Source organism: Excalfactoria chinensis, chromosome 1, assembly GCF_039878825.1.
Source record: "Excalfactoria chinensis isolate bCotChi1 chromosome 1, bCotChi1.hap2, whole genome shotgun sequence".
NCBI classification, from domain to species: Eukaryota; Metazoa; Chordata; class Aves; order Galliformes; family Phasianidae; genus Excalfactoria; species Excalfactoria chinensis.
The window spans coordinates 91,705,711-91,728,375 of record NC_092825.1 but is presented as its reverse complement, the minus strand read 5'-3'; the positions used below and the strand labels follow the sequence as shown (position 1 = coordinate 91,728,375).

General features: G+C 35.6%; 1 protein-coding gene across 8 annotated transcripts in view; it reads right to left on the bottom strand.

Moving 5' to 3' along the window:
• Positions 1–22,665, bottom strand: part of ROBO1 (roundabout guidance receptor 1) — a 684,763-nt gene that overhangs the window by 64,316 nt on the left and 597,782 nt on the right. For all 8 annotated transcript variants that reach the window (XM_072346085.1, XM_072346162.1, XM_072346331.1 and 5 more), the window contains 4 exons: positions 21,987–22,125; positions 20,577–20,704; positions 1,588–1,712; positions 310–481 (listed from right to left, as the gene is read on the bottom strand). In XM_072346085.1, the coding sequence (XP_072202186.1) occupies positions 310–481; positions 1,588–1,712; positions 20,577–20,704; positions 21,987–22,125 (564 nt within the window). The remainder of the gene's footprint in view (positions 1–309; positions 482–1,587; positions 1,713–20,576; positions 20,705–21,986; positions 22,126–22,665) is intronic.

Below are 22,665 nucleotides of genomic sequence, written 5' to 3'. Positions count from 1 at the left end.
AAAAAAAAAGAAAAAGAAAGAAAAAAGGCAAGATAAATTAACAGATCTTATGAATATCCATAATCTGAAATATATTTATTAAATAAAATATACTATTATGCAACAAAATGGCAACACACAATATCCAAAATTGAAACTCCTGATAGATATGCCCCAAACAGGATTTTAGGTTCAAACAAAAACTGCATGCAATATGTGCTCATGGTAAAGCAGATACTAAAATAGCATCACATACTCTCACTGATATATTTAAATAAAAATAAAAACTTGGAAATGATTAAAAAAAAAACAAAAAAGGGGTACCATTACCATCAGTAACTTCCAAGTAGGCTTTTGTTATGATGCTTCCTGCAACGTTTAAAGTCTGACAGATGTAGTACCCAACATCAGACCTCTGAACATTGGTGATGGTAAGGTCTCCTGTCTGGGAAACTGAAAATCTACTGGATGACTGAGGGGGCTGGTATGAGAAAAGCAGATTCTAGAAGATGTTTAGGAAAGAGAGTTTAAAAAGAAGTGTTAAATAAATTCAGATATTAATAATGTTAAATATACATAAACATATTATATAAAAAACATTTTGCTCTTCAAACCTTAAGCATGTTTGTACACAGCAAGAATAGCTTTTATAAGTTTTTTTTGGTGATAAAATAGGTGCACATTTGCCCTGATTGTATATGTCTTTTAGGATTGATCTAATAATCTCTGTAGTCAGTGCTGGGCTTTACACAAACTTTAATAGGCATTAGCAAAGATTTAATATGCACAAATGCCATGATGGTGCAAGAAACTATGGTGAGCCTAAAAAAAATTTGCTTTAACATTTTTTAGAGTTTCATCAAAGACATTCCATTTACAGCATTTAAAATGAATACTACAACTACTACTACTACTACTACTACTACTACTACTAATAATAATAATAATAAAACGTTGCTTAAGTTCCTGTAATCCTAGTCATTATATTCTGTAACAAGCCTTGAAATACGTAATTTAATCCTAAACCAACTATGATTCTCTTGCTATATGCTACACTTTGTTTTATTCACTGGCTTTCAAGGTTCTTTACAAAGAAGGTGAGAACTGTGAGCCAATGGACTCGATGGAAAAATACATCTCCTTAATTCCAAGTTGTTGTCCTGTTCAGACAGTGATTAAGATAAATAGTGGAGCAAACCATTTATTTACCAGAGAGAAATATGCAACTGGCACACTAATACCTGCACCATAAAAACAAATTTAGGTGTATTTGGGAATTAAAGCAAATTTTGGCATTAATAATCTTTTTGTATCTTAAAATTTCTTCCTGGCATGTATTTCCATTTCATGGAATGCTTCTACTTGCTTCATAAATTTACTTTTACATTTCTGGAGAAAACTGGTGACTAAGCAAAACCAAGATATTCTTTCTAAAAATGTTGACTTCAGGTAGCATGCATGTGCTTTGAAGAAGCAGAGAAGAAATATCAAACATCTCCAGGCTCTGGAACTATTTTCCACAATCTAAATACAAGAATTTAAACATTTTTCACTTGTGTAACAATATCAAGAAACTGCTAGAAAGAATGGACAGGAAGTCTGTTTTACCTGACTTCCCTCTCTCCGCCAAAAGATGGCTGGCTGAGGGTTCCCAGTTGCTTCACACTGGAAAGTTACTGTTCTTCCCAATGCAGCTACCTGGTCACGAGGCTTTACAACAAACTGTGGAGGCTCTGAAAGGAGAAAACATCATTAGAAAAAAAACAAAAAACAAAAAACTACGCTACAGTCAGAAGACTGAAGCTAGCTTATGTGAAAGCTGCAATTTGACTTCTGACTTTAAATGGTATATATACAGTATTCAGGTGTTTTCAATATGGACAGATGGGACCAAGGCTCATCAGCCTCTAGTAGTCATAGCTTCATCAGCTCTCAGATCGCCTTTGCTGTTACTGAATTCAGACTGTGCACCATTTGATTTTTAATACAGTGACCAGCTGTACAAGAAATAAAGTCCTGCAGAGTTAATGAGATAACTTCTACAGCAACAGACACCAATATTAACAAATCTGTTAGAATTTGGTTTCTAAGAGAGGGGAAATGCCAGAAGTCACAACTGAGAAAGCTCTGAACAGCAACTGGCCAGACCACAGGCCACATTTTGTCAAGAGCTGTAATAAACCCTGTTTAGTAATCATGAATTCAGGTTTATGTGTGCAAAAGTCATCATTGATTTATGATAGAAAAGGCCTTTCGTTCTCTATGTAAGAGACTTCTGATGCAGTTGGAGTCTCGACATTTTTTTCAGTTTAACTCAAAAGCCCTTGGAATACTACTTAACAAATGATAACCTATTTAAAAATCTTCAGCTACTAAGGAGGAATGAATTTAAAGCAACAGCAGAACTGCATGTTTTCCTCATTTACATAGGCATGGGCATGTTCAAACAAAATATATATGCAAATGAAGGCAAATTTGAAACATCTGCTCAGCCTAACATTATAAATAGTGCCAGCATTGTTCAAACTGTTTGATTTATACAGACTTCAACAACCACTTCATCCAGTAGTAAATAGAATGTCAAAAAATTATGTCAGTCATATTAAAAAAAAAAAGGATATAGTTGACAGCATTATAAACATTGTTGGGGCTAGAACAGGAGAATAAATCCAGCTTTGTTTTAGGCTGTTCACTCTTACTCCTTGAATAATGTGCACAAAATGAAAGTCTGTTTACTTAGTGTTTATTCAGTTCCAATGCCTTCTGATCATCTGTCCAAAACCAATTAATCTCCCCCTCTTGTTTGGGTTGGGAATAATGGAGATGCTTTGAATTCAACTTTAATAACCTGAATGTTTTTATTTTTCCTTTAAAACATTTCTGTATTTAAAAGCTTATCATTAGAAAGGGTGTAAATTATCTTTTGAAGATAATGCTCTATGTGTTTAACAAAAATGAAGGAAATGCAAATTCTACTGTTACTGAATTCATTCCAGACAAAACCTTTTCTAAAAAGTTTCCTTTCAGTGTTCAAGTGGGCTGGTACTTGCAGTTATCTATCTCCTCCTCTTTCCCTGTGTCTCTGCTCTCTCCAGAGTTTGACATAGACTCCTCCCATCACTCTCTTGATTTGAGGGGATATTTAATGCATGACATACTTGTATTTACATTTAGTTCTAAATGCTGATTTTCCCAGGATTACCTTAGATAAGAAACTACATCATCATGTTTAGGTGCAATTGAGCTACAGCAATTAGCAAAACTTCAAAACATTTAGCTCTGAAACACTCACTCAATATCTCGGAGGGTGATACGGGAAGATTTTGACATGATAGCATGTTTAATTTAGAATGGAAGGTGAAGCCGTTGGGAGTTTACCAGTGGGTTGTAAGGTATGATTGGGAAAATGAAGATGAGGGTGAAGCATCTTCATTATGCTGTTGGAATTCTAATAACAAGAATAAATTTAGCATATAGCTCAATAAAGGTTTGGCTGGTTTTGTACTAGTTTGTGACATAGTATCACACAGAACAGAACTAAAAGTTGCTCAGTTCTGTGCTAGTGCAAATGATTTATCAGGTTGAACATTAAGCTGAACTTGAGGATAAATACAGTTATATACAAACAGCTGTCACTACTGGAGAAACAGCTGAAAGCTTGTTATTGCAGTACCTGAAGATTATTGTTCAAGGACTACTGAAAACAAACAAACAATAAAGATGGAAAATGTAGTTTCCCAGGTAACCACGGTAGAATTTATGAAATATAAATTAGTATATGCCTCTATGTGTTACTCTAAATATGCATTTCACATGTATATTATTCCATGTATTTATGCGCAGGATGTACATCTGTAGTCTTCTAAATTTATTCCTATTAAAGTAAATAATGAAAATCAGTTTCATTATTCACTTCAGTTTCTGAAGAATTAATAGAGGGTTAAATAAACTCTCTTCATTGTTTTTACTGCACTTGAAGCAATTTCAACAGAATTTCTTTTAAATTCAGCTTGCTTTCACACCTTGGGTCACACAAACAAGTGACATACTATGAATATACTATAAAAGTTGATGAATTAATAATCCACTTAACAAAAATACTTTTATCTTTGAGACCTTTAAAATAAAAATAATTTTCTTGTGTAGAACACAAGTTCAACTAATGCAGGAACTGATGGCAGAAGACATTATGATTTGAATCTCTCTATCACATATAAACAGAAAAGTTAGCAACCCATTACCTTTTTCTTTGTCATTAAGTTACCCATACTTCATGCAGAATTTATTCTGTGCGATGTTTCTTGTCAATAACAAGTAAAAGATGGGAGTTGATTGGTTGAAGGACATGGAAGGGGATGGATGGGAAGGGGAGATGTTCCCGTCACAGTGATACGATGATAGAAGATGGCCAATAAAATTTCAACTTACCAGACACAACTAAAAACAAAAACAAAACAAAAAGAAAACATGGAATAAATAAAATTGAATAGACATGAAACAAAGCAAAGAGTAAAGCAAAATTAAAGAAAAAAATAATGAAAAAAAAAAAAAAAAAAAAAAGACCTTGGAAAGGACCTTAGAAAGTATACATATATTCTGTTACATGAAAAATAGGTTAAAAATGCTGAATCACAATTTTATTCATTTATTTTTCTTTAATCAATCTCAATCATACTGAAAGCAGGCTGGAAAGTAAGACTAAAATAATGATCAGACAACTTGGGCTGTTTTCTAGTCCCTTCCAATGAGTGGTTCTTGTGCGACATTGAGGAAAACATCTTTTTAAAATATATTATTATTTCTTGGCATCAAGAGCTTTTCACAGTATAATTAACTTGAAATATCCGGTAAATAGCAAATTACAACACCGCTGAAATAAATTGCATTTATACCCCTTTAAAAGAACAGAAACATCTACAAATAGAAAATACTTTTCTGAGTCTATCAGCTATCACAACTGAAGCTCACTCAAAAATTAACAACATGCTGAAGTATTTAGCCTCTATACCAGTCTTTTCAGTAAATTGCTGTACCAAGGTCAAAATGCTCAGTATTAAATTGCAAATGCAAAGTAAACCACAAATGAAATTTATTTATAAAGTATTCCTAAATTTTCCTACTGAAAAATCAAAACTTGATAAAAATAGTCAAAAGTTGGATCTGTCATGAAGCACTGTATTTCTCAACAGAAATCTTCTAGTGGTAAATTATCTAATAGTAACCAACACAGATATTGGGTAGCAACTTTCACTTATATAAAAGGCATCCTGGAAAATGTTCCAACAAGAAACCACCAGTTGAAAGAGCAGATTCCTTTCTATACTTGAGTCCCTTTAAGATGAGTAAAACAAAATCTATTCTGCGTTTATATTGAGAAGGTAAACATCTGCAATACACCATCCAACGATAAAACATTTGGAGGAAAGTAATAATATCCACACTATCAAAATTCATTAGACATAGAAAATACTGGCTTACAGTTCAAATAAACAGTTTATTAAGTTGTATTAAGAAAATGAAGCTGAAAGACAATCAGTTGTTATACTGGAAACTGGAGCATGTCAAGCAGCTGTGACTGAAGGTGTAAAATCTTCAAATAGAGAATAACTTTTTTTCTGTTATTAGTGGCTTTTATTAGGACACAATCCGAAACAGAGGAAGTCAAAATACAGAGTTTTCAAGGTTTTGATTTCCAATTTTAAAAAATCTTAAAGTGTAGTTTAAAAATCTTCTTTAAAAATTTAAAGGAATCTTAAGCCATCTTTAAGTGTGTGATATCAGTATTTCTCCAGGATAAAATCAGCGTGTATTACTTTGCTCAGACTATTCTGGCCAATCTATAATTCATACGAGGGGAGACCGAGAAATGTTCAACAAGAATTCCCAAGAGCAATATGCTTGTCCCCAAGACTGAACTACTAGCTCCTTCATCATGTGTACTTATATGGCAAAGTAACCAGTCCTTTTTAACTGAAAAGCTCTCCAATAAAGTTGCAACTACAGTTTGACCTGCTCTGGAGTTAGAAATGTTTCTCCATAAAACATATCTCATATTCTATATGGACTGGTCTAATAAGAGACATAATGGGATGCAACTCTTACAGAGGATCGCACTCTCAATTACCAATTGTCCACCACTTAATAAATGGAAAAAACAAACAAACAAACAAAAACATAAACTTTCCTGGCAATAAAGCAAAGCTGTCTGAGCCTCCTACTGAAAGCTCACATGAAATTTCTTACAGATAGAAATCTCTCTTGGTCACTCAATTACATTTCTACAACTTCAATTAACTTTTAAGTGCTGAATTTCCACTTTACTTTTGAGCAGATGATTTTGTTATTTTATGTCAAAAATAATCTTGCCAACAAAATACACTTTTTTGCCCACCAGTAAAAACAGGGAATACAGATACATGAAAATTAATCTCTTTAGAAACAGGGCATCACACTGGTTGCAAATCTGCGGCCACTGCAAGGGGTGAACATTCTTTAAAAAAAGTTTAAACAGTTCTGAGAGAGGGAAATGATGCAGTTTACAAGAATATAAATAACAGAAACAGCTACAGCAAAGACTACTTTCTTCATCTGATATATATACACATGCATACATATATGTACTATCTATATCTAAAGTTATGGAAACTGAGTAGTAAATAATTTTTACTCTGTTATAGCATACTTTATTTGACAAGACTTACAGTAAAATATTAAGTAAATTAATTTTCCATGTGTTTAGCATGGCTTTTCACAGGACAGAAGGGGGAACAGCTTGTTTAAAAAGTCAGGACAATAGTATGTAAAACCTCAAAAACCAAAGGAATGATATTATTGTTTTTCAAATAAGTACACCAAAGTTAAGTTTATCGGGGAAGACATGCTTGGTCATTGAATAAAAAGCCAAACCAAAACACAAATAAAAGACAGTTTCCAAACTTGTGACATGATATTCTAATGTCTCTCTTGCCAGCAATTCTATCATCCTCACTGGGACTATTGTTATTATTAAACCAACTTTCAGGAGGAGTTTGTAGTTTTAGGACTCAAACTACAGACAAGTACAGTTACCAGATGTTAGTGGAGCAAGTACTGTATTTGATAGATGAAGTAGTGGAGGACCACTGGATATTCAGGTTAGAAGCAATCTCAAGAGACTGCTACTCCAAACTCCTGCTCAAACAGGTCTGGAATGTGGGGTGAGACCACACTGCAATGGCTTGATTTAGTAGGGTCTTGAAAATTTCCATGGATTGAGAATGAATAACTTGAGAGGCAGCTTTCTCCATTACCTGACTGTTCACATAGCAAAGAATTCTCCCCTTATATCAAGCCTGACTCTCCCTTTTTTCATCTTCAACTTTCAACTTGACACTTGTCCTCCCACCATGCACTACTGTGAAAAGCCTGTTTCTGTTTTACTGTCAGTCTCCCTGTAGTTACTGGGGACTGCGTTATGTTCCACCACAGAAGGCACCTCTCCTCTCAACTGAGTACAAACCATTCTCTTAGCCTTTCCTCAGATTTATGCATGCATGAGACCTCAACATCATCTCCAAATAACACATTTTTTAATTTTTCTCACGAAGGTGATTTCAAATGTTGACAAAGTGTTTCTCTAAAATTCATCACTTCCTTAGTATTTAGAAGTAAACATTACAGAGTTGTCTTTTTTTTTTTTTTTTTTTTTCCCTAGTCTGTATAGGACAATCTACAATAATCAAGTATGTCATTCCTGAAAGCTGTGATAGTAATTATCTACCACAAAAAGAGTAAAGTGAAAGAAATTTTCATTCATTTATACTCATAAATGCTTCTTGAAACTCAGGGGTTTAAGGTGGTAGTTAATTACTGAACAGCATTTTTTCTGCATATTAAATACGCATTACGTATTGTTATTACTATTACTATTTATGAATACCTTCCTAGATTCTCAGAATGTATCTTGCTATTCAGCTGACACAAGCTTAATAACTTCAATTTAAGCTCAGGGTATTTCCTTTTTGATTATCTGAATGAAAATTGTTATGCATTCAAGAACTACTTGACACCCTTACAGCATGTAGAAGCTAATAAAAGGTAGCAAGACTGTATAATTCTACACCAGAGAAATCAAACAACCACAATCTACAGGTCAATAATCACGTGCAATAATGAAGGTAATAGGCAGTCTTTATCTTCTGAATAAATCCGTAAGCATATGATTAACCTCGGAAAAGGCAGTCACAATGACATTTGGAATACTTTCAATTAATTTTGTGATAAATTAATCCTAGTTCAAACACAAAATACCAGTGGTTGAATATGCCTGTAGAAACAAACTGGCAGGAGATGGGATGAAGAGCTTGAAAAGCTTGCACTGATGATATGGTTGGCCAGGATGAGACTATACATGGTAAAAAGAGAAACTCCAGAGTAAGTGATAGAAATAGAAGAGAGACAGCTATCAGCTATATTATTTGTACGAAACACTGCAGTTTTCCAGAATGACTGAAACCTTTTTGAACTCAGCTGTTTATAATCTCTATATGAAAAAAGGGGGCTAAAATTAGTACTGAGAGTTTGGGTATTGGAGTTACGGGCAGAGGAAGTGTTAGTTTGAATACGCTTTACATACTGATCCAAGTCTTGTTGCTCTTAAAAATTAAAAATAATAATAATAATAATATTAATAGAGTTTGAAGATTTTCTTTTTCAACTCTTTTTCTAATAACAACAAATAGCTAAAAAGCTGACAACGTCTGCTCATGAATATATTTCACTGTTAAACCTGCTAAACACTGAAACCTTTTACTTCCCAGAAAATTTCATAAATTCTTAGAGAATTAATATCTGAACAAGGTCAACTGAATGCCTTCCTGCTATACATCTAACAGAAATATACGTTGGTGCTTTGCAAAAACTATTATTAAGGGAGTTAGTTTAAGACAATGTGACATTCCATCTCCTTTTCAGTGACTGTAAGGCTCTGATCAAAGTAATATGAAGAACCCAATAACCTTGATATGCAAGTTTCTTTGCAGTAGTACTTCCCACGGAGAAATAAACAAAGCCCAAAATCTCTTGCTCTCAAAAAGATATAAATGCTGTCATTCCGGTGTCTCCTAGCTACAAACTGTGAAAAACATGGGAAAATTATACCAGACACACTGCAAAAGAATTGGGGTGTATCCCTTTCCATCCTCATTAGTCTTTGTATTAACAACTGTCATTTCTTGAAGTCTAGATAAATATAGAAAATATACATATATTTCAACAGATTTTCTGCTAAAATTTACCTTTTTATAAGACCTGACTGGGACGGCCATACTTGCCATGAATGCTTATAGAGTATGTAGCCCCAGGGCATGAAGTGTGATACAGCGCGGTACAGACTTCTGAGGAACGCTCTAATAGTCTGGCTCCACGCATGCCACTGCCCCATATGGTTGAAGCAGAATGTTTATATGTGCATTTTTGATGTTTCAAATCAAAAGTGATGACTAGCAATTCCAAACTCCAGCAACAGAGAGATCATACTTAATTAAATTTATGATTACTAGAAAAATCCTGTTTTGAGTTGCTGCTGATGTATCAGATAAGTACTTCTTAAGTTTATACAAACAAGCCACTACTGTAACTTCAAATGAGCAAAGAGAAGATAGAAATCTAATATGACTGGAGAGGAAAAATAGATGATTATTTTCTATAATGGTAAGAGAATTAAATTAAAAAATAAGACTGATGGTTGAGCATTAGGATAAACACTTCTGATAGGAGAAATACTTTAGAACATCTGGGCCTAAAGAGTTGTGAGCTGGGCCCAAAGAGTTGTGGTCAATGGAGAGGAATCCAGTTGGCAGCCAGTCACGAGCAGCATCCCCCAGGGCTCAGTGCTGGGACTGCTTCTGTTTAACATCTTCACTGATGATCTTGATGAGGTGATTGAGTGCACCCTCAGTAAGTTTGCAGATGACACCAATTTGGGAGGGATTGTTGATCTGCCTGAGGGGAGAAAGGCATTATAGAGGGACCTAGATAGACTGGATCAATGAGCCAAGGTTAATGGCATGAGTTTCAATAGGGCCAAGCGTGGGGTCCTGTATTTTGGTCACAAAATCCCCAGGCAGCCCTACAGGCTTGGGGAGGAGTGGCTGGAAAGCTGTCTGATGGAAAACCACCTTGGTGTGCTGATGGACAGTTGGCTGATTATGATCCAGCAGTGTGCCCAGGTGGCCAAGGAGGCCAGTGGCATCCTGGCTTGTATCAAGAATGGTGTGGTGAGCAGGACTAGGGAAATCATCCTGCCCCTGTACTCGGCATTGGTGAGGCCTCACCTTGAGTACTGTGTCCAGTTTTGGGCACCTCAGCACAGGAAAGATGTGGAGGTACTGGGGCAGGTCCAGAGAAGGGCAACAAGGCTAGTGAAGGAAAGGCTTGGAAAATCAGCCCTATGAGGAGAGGCTGAGGAAGCTGGGGCTGTTTGGTCTAGGGAAAAGGAGGCTGAGGGGAGACTTTATCTCTCTCTTCCGGTATCTGAAGGGTGCTTACATAGAGAGCGGGGCAAGTCTCTTCTCACTGGTGACAAGTGATAGAATGAGGGGAAATGGTCTCAAGTTGTGCCAAGGTAAGTTTAAGTTGGATGTTAGGAAACACTTCTTTACAGAAAGGGTTGTTAAGCACTGGAATAGGCTCTCCAGCGAGGTGGTTGAGTCACCATCCCTGGATGTGTTTAAGAGCTGTTTGAATGTCGTGCTCAGAGATATGATTTAGCAGAGGGTTGTTAGAGTTAGAGTACTATGGTTAGGCTCTGGGTGGACTTGATGATCTTTGAGGTCATTTCCAACCTGGGTAATTCTATGATTCTATCTAAAAACCCATAGTAAAGTTTCAGCTTAGTGCACAGAAAAGGTAAAATCCCAGTATCAATTAGTTGCTGTGCTCCTCAACATATTTCACAGCAACCTTTTCTAAAAAATTTGTTTCTTTCTTTCTGTTTGTTTTTTACAGTTGACCCACATTACCTTGAAGCAGAACAGTGAAGACCTGCTACGTGCTGGGCAGTAGCCTGGGAGCAGGCTGACCATGGTCCATGACTGACATGGCCATGCCACCCCTGGGGCATCATGGACTGCCAGCTGCACTTCTCTTCACGCTTACCTGTTGCACTCCATGCTAGCAGCCATGAGGCAGTTGGAGTCTGAACCATCCTGATATTTACTCTGGCCATGCTAGCAGAATATATTCTAAGACTGAGCAGAGGTCAAGGGATTACACCTGATGACTTGGTACCCAGAGGAATAGTACAGGGGACTGTGGACTCAATAGAGCTAATACGTGGTAAGAGAAAGAAAATAATCAAGTACTATTCCTTTGTCTTAACAGTACGACTATAGCCTTTAAAATTTAAATTGGGCTAAGATGTGATTTTTTTTTTTTTCCTTCTAAATTCAAATTGATTGAACTAGATGGTAAAATCCAGTGCTCTATTAGTTGTGAAACTATATCATAATAATATTTGTTTCACAGCAAATCTTCATTAAGAATACCTTTGAAGATTCAAGATGAAGTGGGTTATGCAAGTGAATGTATATACATGTGTGTTGGAGAAAAACCCACTGCAAAAAACTGTGCACACAATGTACTTACAGAAGATTATTATTATTTTTAATTTATTTGCAACTGATTTTGCTGATGCCAGCTGCAAAATCAGAAAGTTCATAATCTCCCCTTCTGCAGGAGTCAATGAAGGTTTTTATGATAAAATCAGAAATGTGGAATGAGATTTTGCAGTGTGGTTTTCAAAGGCAGCACTTCTCAGGTTAATTCATGCAATACTCTCAGTTTATAACATTTATAAACTCTGTAGCCAATGCCTCAACGTGACAAGAGAGCTCTGAAACATGAGGGGTAGAAGGCAGAGAGAGGGGAAAGATTTAAGTCCTTCCAGAAGTTCCTCTCCTATGCTCTCTTCCCCCTACCTTGTTCTTAGTCTTCCTAAAACATCATATAAACTAAACCCAATTTAGTGGGAGCACTTAGGAGAGGCTTAATTCCATCTGTTTTAAAACTGGAGTAATGCAGTAAACTAGGGAATCGTGTTCCCCAGGTGCTCCCTTTTGAAGAAGAGTTGTCTTCCCCTCTGTTTAAAAAGAATGGAGGTAATTTTAGGCACTGCTGCAATCTAAGTAGTTGTGCCTACAAATATTTATATTAAAGCCTTTTAAAAGAGTGAAACGAGATAGACACGTTTTAAATAAGTTTCGCTGAAGTACAAAAAGAATACGATGGCTGGATACTATTTGAAGAATTCTTAGAAGCTCTCCAGTGCATTTTTTTACTTACACTAAAAGGTAGTAGAATGGAAAAGGAAATGGAATGTAATTTCTTTTTCCCAAGCTGTTTATGACAGCAGAGATTTCTTCTTTAAAAAAGGTATTCAGTCTAAAGTGACCATCTTCTAGTAAGTTAAAGCTGTTTGCAAGAAGTGGCCCAAGCCCTCTGATCAATGGATTCCAAGCACACACTAAAAATGGAAAGACAGTAAACCTCCACAGTTTGTTTTTTTTTTTAATAGGTGATGCACAGTAAGGTATGCCAGATGAAAAAAAAAGGTACTTTTCCAAAAGGAATCCTGACTTCTCTCACTATAGGGACAACACACTCCCAAATACAGGCAACTCAAGTCTACAAATGGCACACTAACATCCAAATTTACTTTTTTGATGTTTTATCTGCAAGGTATTTAGGATGCATTAACAATTTTTAATTATAGCAAATATTGCAACATTTAAGAACTCGATACAATGGCAATAACCATTAGGTACTAGTTATTTTCAATCTTAGGCATGTTGAAAAGGTAAAAAGCTACCAAGAGAACTAAAGACAATCTGAAAAAAATAATAAAAATAATAATAATAATGAAGAAAAAAAATACCGTCTGTTTCTCGTACAGTGAAGTAGTGGTTCACCTTTGCCAAAAGACTATAATGCTTTTAAAATTACTAGTAGTCTGAAATGAAGTACTGCTGCAGGTTTGGTTGTCTAGGGATATTAGCAAGTAAGTTTTGAGGTTCTACTATTATTTCTGTTAGTTACACTCTTTGAGGGAAAATGACACAATCCGAGCACCCAATAACTCAAAAAAGAGGAACACAGAAGGTCATCAGATCTTGCTGATGGAAGACTGGACTGAAGCAGAACTCTTGGCTGACTTTTTCCTCTGTTCTGAGATCCAAGAATCAATGTGCTACCTTAACTGTTTCAAAAGCGAGAGCAGCTGTTCCATTTGAGTAAATGCAAGTCCTATGAGCCACTGAAAGATGCAAAAGAGAAGAGAATGCCCCTCAGGGCTGTGTTTAGAGAGAACTGGGTATTTATGATGATACAACAAACACAGTGATGTACATTCAGACCTTTTATCTATCTATCTATCTATCTATCTATCTATCTATCTATCTATCTATCTATCTATCTATCTATTTATTTCTCAGTTCTCTCACCTTATTCCAGAATCAAATAAAAATAAATAAATAAATAAATAAATACCCCAAACCTTAGGAATTCACGTGTGGTCATAGGGAGAAAAGAAGTGTGCATTTTTCTTCCATTGAGAATAACATGAGAGTACTTGATGTTTATCAGTTTAAGCAGGTTTTTTCTTGCACTGGAAGCTCCTCATACTAAGCCTACCAAGTGACATAGCTTGCACATAAAGAGTGCAAGACACTTCATTACCTGTATTTGTTCTTGAGTGTTATTCAGCACCTAACAATGAATTATTTTAGTGTTCAAACACAACATAATTCATAGACACAAACAGTGTCTCAGACAGCTTAGCATAATAATGTTTGAACACATTGCTGTTACAAGTCAGTATTTTTTGTCAAGAATTAATTCAGAGATGACTGATTTTAATTATGCACGTAATATTACAAAAATAGGGGAGTATATTATTATCAGTGTGTAAGTCCTTATGAAAATTACTTACTGGTTACAAAAAAGGCCAACAAAGTGTGTTATCTTTAAAAAGATAATTAGTATAATTTAATAAAGCCTAAATTTATTTCAGAATAAGCATTTAGCAGAAGTACTATTTAATGAATAGCCAAAGTAAGTTATTATTCCTTGCACTCTATTTAAATTTACACATAAATCCCCAAATCTCTAAGCACAACAACTTGCAGTAAAATGGTACTTTGTCTACTGCAATCACAGAATTGATTGAACTTTCCTTAGCCATGGGCTTTAAGAAATTGCAAGAGCTACAAAAAAAGTCTTTGCTACTTTTTACTTGAGTTCTGAATTTTTGCATTCAAAACTACCTTCTTAAATTCTCTGTGGTGAGAGATTAAAAGATATAGAATCACAGAATCAGAGAACATCTTGGGTTGGAAGGTACTTCAGGGTCCCTCAAGGTCACAGGCAGGTCTGCCAGCCACTAGATCGAGCACTAGATCAGGACGCCCAGGGCCCTGTCTAACCTGGCCTTAAACACCTCCAGGGATGGGCCATCCATAATCTCTCTGGGCAATCTGATCCAGCACCTCACCACTCCACCAGTAAAAAACTTCCCCCTGACATCTAATCTAAAACTCTTCTCCATTAGCTTAAAATCATTCCCCCTTGTCTCAACACTATCTACATAAAAAGTTGATTTCCCTCATGTTTATAATTTTCTTTTAAATACCAGAAAGCTACAATGAGGTCTCCAAGTGACCTTCTCTTCTCCAGACTGAACAAGCCTATCTCCTTCCGCCTATCTTCATAGGAGAGGTTTTCCAGCCCCTGGATCATCTTCATGACCTCTGGATCCTTTCCAAAAGCTTCCCGGTGCTGGGGGCCCAGACTGGATGCAGCACTTCAGATGGGACCTCAATTAAACCCTTTCCACTGAAGAAAACCTCTAGCTTCAACATACTTCTGCAGTAATGTTCCTCCAAATTATTTGGACTCCTGTTCTACTCACTCAGAAACATCTGTCTCAGCTTCTTGTTTCAAAGCACTAAACTGCACAAATGGTTCTCTAAAGTTGTAAGGCATTACTTCCCTGTAAGCAATTGCATTAATTGTTATGAGATGCAATGTAAAAAAAACAAAACAAAACAAAAACAAAAAACCTCCAGTTATAAACTGAAAAGCCATAAAAGCAGTTATTTATCAAAATATATTACATGGATTTGAAGCAATGATAAACCTCTCTCACTCTGCGGGTTGTTTTTTTTATTTTATTTTTTATTTTTATTTTTTTTTTTTTAAATTTCACTCAACTATTTACTGGTTCCTTTTCCCCGAGTTTTACAAATGCTTCAGGAATCTCAGTGTTCATCGCTTGCATCAGTAGAACAAGAACCTTCAGGGCACTAATTTCTTCTTGAGATAGTTTCCTCGCTTCCCTCTGATTAACTTCTAAGATTTATAATCCCTCACCAGAAATAGATTGCAGTCAGACTCCTCAGATCATTGATAGGAATCTGAAGTACTGTCATAGTTTACAGCAGTAATTAACGGGGAAAGGGCTATCCCTTTAAGCCATACAAATCACAAGAGACTGTTCTTCTCATTTATCCTGTCAGAAATTTATTAATTAAAAAACCCCGATCTTCACAAGACAGTCATTATCCTTTCTTTCTCCTTCATGGGGATGTATAAGAGTGCACTGCTTAAAAACAAGTTCTTCAAAAAGTAGAAAAAGTGGCATAAAGAGAGATCAAGTACACAAGTATAATTTTTAAAATTTAAATCCAAATCCTTGCTTTAAAAATCAAGTGTTTAAATTCACCCACGACCCAGTGAGGCATTCAATGGAACACATAATAGCCACCATATACCACAACAGCATTAAAAAAAAGTCACAAAACATCAGATTTTTTTTTCTTTTTTACTTTAATGTATGCACCTCAGATGCCTATAGAGCAATTACTTCTACACCAATTTATAATGTGCACCAGAAGCCTGACACAGTGGAAACATTTATATGGTATCTGACAGATAAAAGAGCAAATCCTGTTTCTTTTCATTCAGGGTAGTTTTTCTAACCCTATCCAGAAACCTAATTAAATAGATGTCTCTATATTGTGCCTTGAAGCTACTTTACACAAGGAGGGGTAGAAGGTGGAGGAAATTCCAGACCTGATGCATGTGCCACCTTTTCAAATTAAAATTCCCTGTCAGTTGACTAGCCCAGAAAAATCACAGCCAGAAGTCATTTATGGAAAGTTCTTGTCATTGTAAGGCAGTTTCTGTTGACCTTAACATTAATGACATTAGAAGATGAAACAACCTTGATATCAAAGATCGCCACTGCAAAATAAGAATTTGCCAAACTAATTTCCTCAGGAATTCTATCTTCCTGCCAAATGGACAGCATTAAATATGTTCAGTGCCTTTGAACATTTACAATTCAGTGTTCAGTTACTGCTTCAGCATGTGTAGGTGTGTTTTAGGCAGGGCAACACAAACAAATATCACTAGCTCTTTCACATTCAGTGTTTGAGGAAAAGGAGCTAAAAATAATGTAATTTTAAGGATTGCTGTTTACTACCAACTAGCTGGTGACCAACCAAAACACACCAACATGTGAAGACAGCTCCAACTGACCTACGTAACTTATTCTTCCTGATGACCAGCAACCATGCTGTCACTGCTACAGTGGTCTCTTTTCCAACAGCACAAGAGGACTTCCTCTGGAATCATAATGCCCAGTGGTTTCGGAGATTAAGTTTCACTTCAGCATATAGACTTATTTTTAAAATGGATTTTAAAAAAGTCCTAATCAGGTACTGTAAACAGGAGAAAAGCAAGTGAAAGTAGGAAAAACTATGTAAAACTTTTCACTGCAAGATTAACTTAAAATCACTTTTATGATTAAATGTGAATTTTGCATGTTGTTAAAGAAGGCCTATTGCTATTTCCACTAACGGTAAAATGAATCCTTTTTTAGAACAGAGGTTCTGAGGCATGTATTCTTGGTAATTCTGTTTATCTTCAGTAAACAGGATTCAGTTAAATTGTATATAAAACTAAGCAAAACACATAATTTTCCGCAAAAAAATTAAAAGCGTTTTGCATATGTATTACGTATGTGCACAATAAATATAACCAATTTGCTTAGTGCTAGAGACTAAGACATTAATCCAGTGGATCCAGAGATACACTTTTGGCCGTCATTTCCCTTTGCAGGAGCACATCGGCTACTTATTACAGATCGGTAAAATAAAACGTATTGTACTCCAGGCTGCTTCCTGGCAGCTTGTATTGATTTAGGTACTTAATAATTAATCATCTCCTGAACAAAACTCCCCCATGAATTTTCAGCAGTGTCTACGGATGCCTTACATATGCACTACACATTGATACCAAATGAAAACAGTGGACTGCAGCTCTCTAATTTTAAGAGAATGTAAACAACACCAGGATTAAATTTGCTTAACTATTTAAATTTTCAGGAAGAAAGTAGAGATAAGTTGACAAACAGCTTTTAGCATGGAAGGACTTTTAAGCTGCAACAGTCAAATAATAAGTGAGTGGTTCAGACTTTGAACTTGGTTTAGTACTAGTAGTGAAACTGAAAACAACAACAACAACAACAACAACAAACCCAGCATCTGTACCTCACACAGATAGAGGAAACACTTATAATTCCCCAAATTTAGCATCTTTATGCTGGGAAATACTGATTCCAATATCCAGAACCTCTGATGCTGGTGCCATAAGCAGGAACAGCATTGGAACGGAAATATCCCTTTGACATTCTATATTTCGTACCATTAGCCTCCCATTATATACAGTTGAATCATCTCAGCTGACAATTATGTGTCCGCGGATAAGGGGAAGTTTGTTCCTAGCTTAGATGCTGCAGTGTACACTTGTATGGAGCACTGTAGGGCATATCCTCTGTACTCCAGTGCCTTCCAGATCAAACAAGGTCAGTAATGAACTGAAGGTTCAATTCTGCTATACCTAATTCTGAAGTATTGCTAGATTCTGGCTAGCTCCCTGGTGAGACACTGGGTTCACTGTTAATCACCTCTTGTCAACACATCCCTTGTCACCTGGGTATCTCAATTAGCCAGTGTTACAATCTCCACCTCTCAATACCCTAGATAATCCTGGACTGCAGAACATACACAGTTCAATCAGTGTGTGAGGCCTGAGAAATGATGAGCACAGAACCTATTATCTTTTCAGCAGTGCCACTGATCCTAAGGCCTGAGAATTGTCCTCAAGTGCACAGATTACAGTACATTCTGCTTTTTATCATGTTTAGTTCAGGACAGCAGTTTGACTGCACAGACTCTTGTCAGACTATGACTACTCCTCTCATAAAACAGACACGCATCTTCTGGGGTTACCACTAACATTTTCTCTCTCTGAAAGACAACCTGGCATGAAAACATCACCAGCAAACAGACAAACCAACCAACCTTCTTTGTCCTTTGTTGAATTTAAAAGGGAAACACAGGTGGCAGATTCAACTTTTGAGGGCATGATTTGTAGCACAGCTCTCTATTTACAAACATGTAATGGAAATATTTCTATTCAGCATAAAAGAATTCTGAACTTAAGCATTTTTCCTCAGTCAACAGAACACATAAAAAATACCAAAAGTCCACAAGACGTGTCTTTGCATTTCTTTTTTAAATTAACCTAAAAAAATACAACTTGGAGAAACAAAAACAATACTTTCCTCAACGAGCTGTTACGATCAAGGTCATCTTAAGCACTGAAACAAGAGGACCAAATCTACCTCTCTGGATGTAGTACAGCCAATTAGCTGACCCTTCAGAAAAACATGTGGTTTAAACAAGAAAGCACAGGAGGGAAAGGTTTGATCAGGAAAGAACAAGAGCGCTATGAGAAGGGAAGTAGGAGAAAGAGAAGGAAAAACATGATTAAATAAATAAATAAATAAAGGAATGGAAAATGTATGTTTCCTAGAGGAATATATATATATATATATTATTATTATTTTTTACTTTCTTCCATAAACTTAGGATTTTTGGACACTCTAATAAATGAATTTTGATCATAATTTACTGCCTTAAAAACTAAAAATTGGCCTCCCCTATTAAGATTTCTCATATCAATTCATTCTACAGGCATATCAGTGCAGAAAAATGGATCGGGAAATAACCCATTCAGATTGAGAAACCAATTATCTTATGACAATATCCACAGAGAAAGGTTGTTACTATGTAAATACCTTTGGTATAATATAAGTACTTACAGAAAAACATAACTCAAGAATCTTGCTTAAGCAAGACTTAGGTTATAATACCGTTCCATAGAGATACTGTCTTATTATCTAAATTCAGAAGATCGCATTCTATGACAGCTATAAACTTGTCGTTTCATATCTGAGTAGTACCATAGACCCACATGGAATTAACAGAATGTGTTTGCATATTATTTGAATAGGAATAAGGAGGATTAAGGTTACTGATAGCTTATTTCCTGAAAGATAACCACTCAATCAGTTATAATGGAATTTTTCTTAACGCTAACAATCTAAAAGATTAACATTCGATGTAAGACATGATCTTCAGAACAAATGGCCATGTTAAAAATAATTCAGCCTTTTTACTGCTTACAGCTCACCTGTTTACCTTTTATTTTAAAATGCTGAGCTGCTTTTGATATATAAACATGATGCCTAATGGAAGACAATATCTCCAATTTCCTGGTTTTATGAGAGCTTCAACCAACGAATTCCTTCCTGTATTTTCCTAACAGCTACAGGTGTTAAGGACACCAAATGTTTCTAGTGGAAAAGAGGAGCAGGTTAAGGACAAGACCTTTCCTGCTACAGTAAATGTGTTAAAAGAAAGGTTTGTTACTAAATAAAATGCTTCTAAGCCTATACTTCCCCTGAACTCCATAATGACTAATTCCCTCTAAACAGAAAAAAGGACAGAAGGACCATCAGTGTGCAGAAGAAAAAAGCTTCAGTATGACATCATTGCCTGTCTGCTAGCCAGGAAAGGAAGAGAAGGATTATCTGAATAGCGAACATCTGGATTGTGTATATAAAGGCAATGAAGAATTTTTATACATATTAGTTCACTGAGTTCCGCTGAATTTTATCTTACAAAGAAACAGTAGTGCTATGCTATGCTTTCATAATGAAAAAGCAACAGAAATTCCAGTGGTCTGGGTTAATGTATTAAAAGATACACACACACATCTATCATTCTACTACATTTAATTGAAAAAGTTCAGCAGATACCTGAAGCTAAAATTAATGCAAAATAGTTTGGCAAAACTGGTTTTGCTCTTTCCATTAGCATTTCAGATACAAAGATGGTAAGTAACATAATTCTGATCACACAAATTCAGAATGTACTCAATCCCCCATCCCAGTAACATGAAGACTGCTTACAAGAAACACTACGTTTGAAATTCTTTTGTTCCTTAAAAGTACAATTTAAACTAAAACTATATTTTTGTAATATGTTTTTACAGTGCAGCATAGAGATACTACATAAGCATGTGCTTACATCGTTATTCGGGTTGCTCCCAGACTCTACTACTTTGTCTAAATCAAGTCTAAGAATTTGCTGTATACAAAACCCATTTCCCTTAACTGCAAGTTGGAGCAATACATAACAAAATATTCTTACCTTGCACTGTTAGAGTTGCCGATGCTTCAGCTTTTCCAACCATATTTTCCGCTACACAAGTATATGAGCCCATATCTCCAGCCATAACTTTCCGGATTTTCAGGGTATGATCATCACGGATTTCATATCTTTAAATAGTAATATATAACTAAGGTAAGCAATAAAGAACTAAAAACTAAGACCTAAGTCAGAACCTTGTACAACTTCTATAAAGGGTAAGAACACGGTGTTTTTCCATTGGAATTTTTTATTCATCCATTTCCCCTATAAGTATTTGTAAATTGTTTTGAATCAAGAATGTAAAAGTAAACTTTTCAAACCAAAATATATCTAGAAATATGGAAATCTGTTTATGATTTAATTTCCAGCAAAGATCAGTTTCTTTGACATCACTAGAATTTCACTGGTGCAATACAATTGTAAAGCTCTACTGCAGAACCTTGTAAGTGTTAGAATTCTATTAACAGGTAAATTTGTTAACAGTTTAACAGCAGGTATTATTTTCACCATAATTTTTCCATCTGAATTGAATATATATATATTTTTAAATTATTATTATTATTTAATATGGTTGAAAAGAAAACATTGTCCTCAGGAAGATAAGAATTACTTAAACTTCAAGATAAATCACAAAACATTCAATACTTTTTTTAAGAATGATGTGGCCTTTTACCATTTCCTCTCCTTTTGTCACCTTTTCTTCCTCTTTAAATAATGCTGTCAATGTGTTTCTCTTCACAGAAAGCAGAAATTTCTCTTAAGAATGCAATAGCTTTTATTGAAGCTACAGACTAGATTAACAGGAATCTGAATTTGAATGACAACTGATACTGTGTCTTCTTCAATTCCCTTCCACTGTCCCTATCAGTTTTTAAGTGAAGTTTGGTAATTTCAAGAAAATAACTAAGTAATCTATCAGAGAATTATGTGTCCTTTTAGTAAGGTATTTTACTTTTTGGTCTCAATTGCAGTAAATACAGGGGAAAAAAAAAGATAGACTCTTAATAACAAAACTGGGTTTAATCAAGGCTGCTTGGTACATTACCATATTGCATTTCACATCAATTGCAATTCCAATACTTCTTGTTGGTGTAACCTAATTTATCTGTTATATATTCCCCATCAGTTTTAATAATTACAGAAGACTTATCAGATGGAGAACTAATCTGTTTCAAATATTACTGACTCAAATGAGTTCTTTTTTGTTACGTTTGTGTGTTGTCACAACAGAAGATTTGGAAGAAGCAGTCCTTACTTTTTAATATAAATTATAATTTCAGAGCTCTGTGGTAATTAGAAATATCTCATTAGGCTGTCTAAATTCAAGAAAAATTGTTGCCAGCTGTCAATGGCTATGTCATGTACCGAACTAATTGTCAACAGAATGATAATTCTATACACTGCACGTACCTCGCTTTTGGTAATTCCCCATCATCTTTTCTCCATCTTACTGTAGGGACTGGATCACCTCTTGCCTCGCATTTAAACTCAGCACTGTCATCCACAGTTACAGCCAAATTACTTGGTCTCTTCACAAAAGATGGTCTTTCTAAAAGGGAAAAAAAAAATAAAAATAATATGATTAGTCAAGCAGTTCTGTGCCTGAACTGAGAAACTGTGATTTTCCCTAACTTCCATTTGTTAGAGCAATGGGAAACAGTGGGATGAATCCAATGGAGCTGATTCTACCACTGTTCCTCTGGTTCCTAGCCTTGGGATAAGAGCTCAGGCAGTAGATGTGTTCTGTAGCCATGTACACAGCTAGTATTATTCTCCTCAGGATCCAAACACAGTCTTCTTTCTTATATATCATAATATCAAATGTAACTGAAGGAAACTGCAACTTAAACAGCTAACTGAATATGTACAGGTCCTCAGAAATAAGCAGACCTGCTCCAAGGCCTCAGACAAATGATTACTGATCTGCTGCACAGCTTCAAACAGGGGGCACAAACTAAATACTATCCCATTGGATTCCAGCACAGTATCTCTATGAGGATGCTTTTACACCTCTGCAGCAGCTAGTTTGGTGCACACATTTCCACTGCTACTTTAGAAAGAGACATTTTTTCTTTCATGAGCACATCTA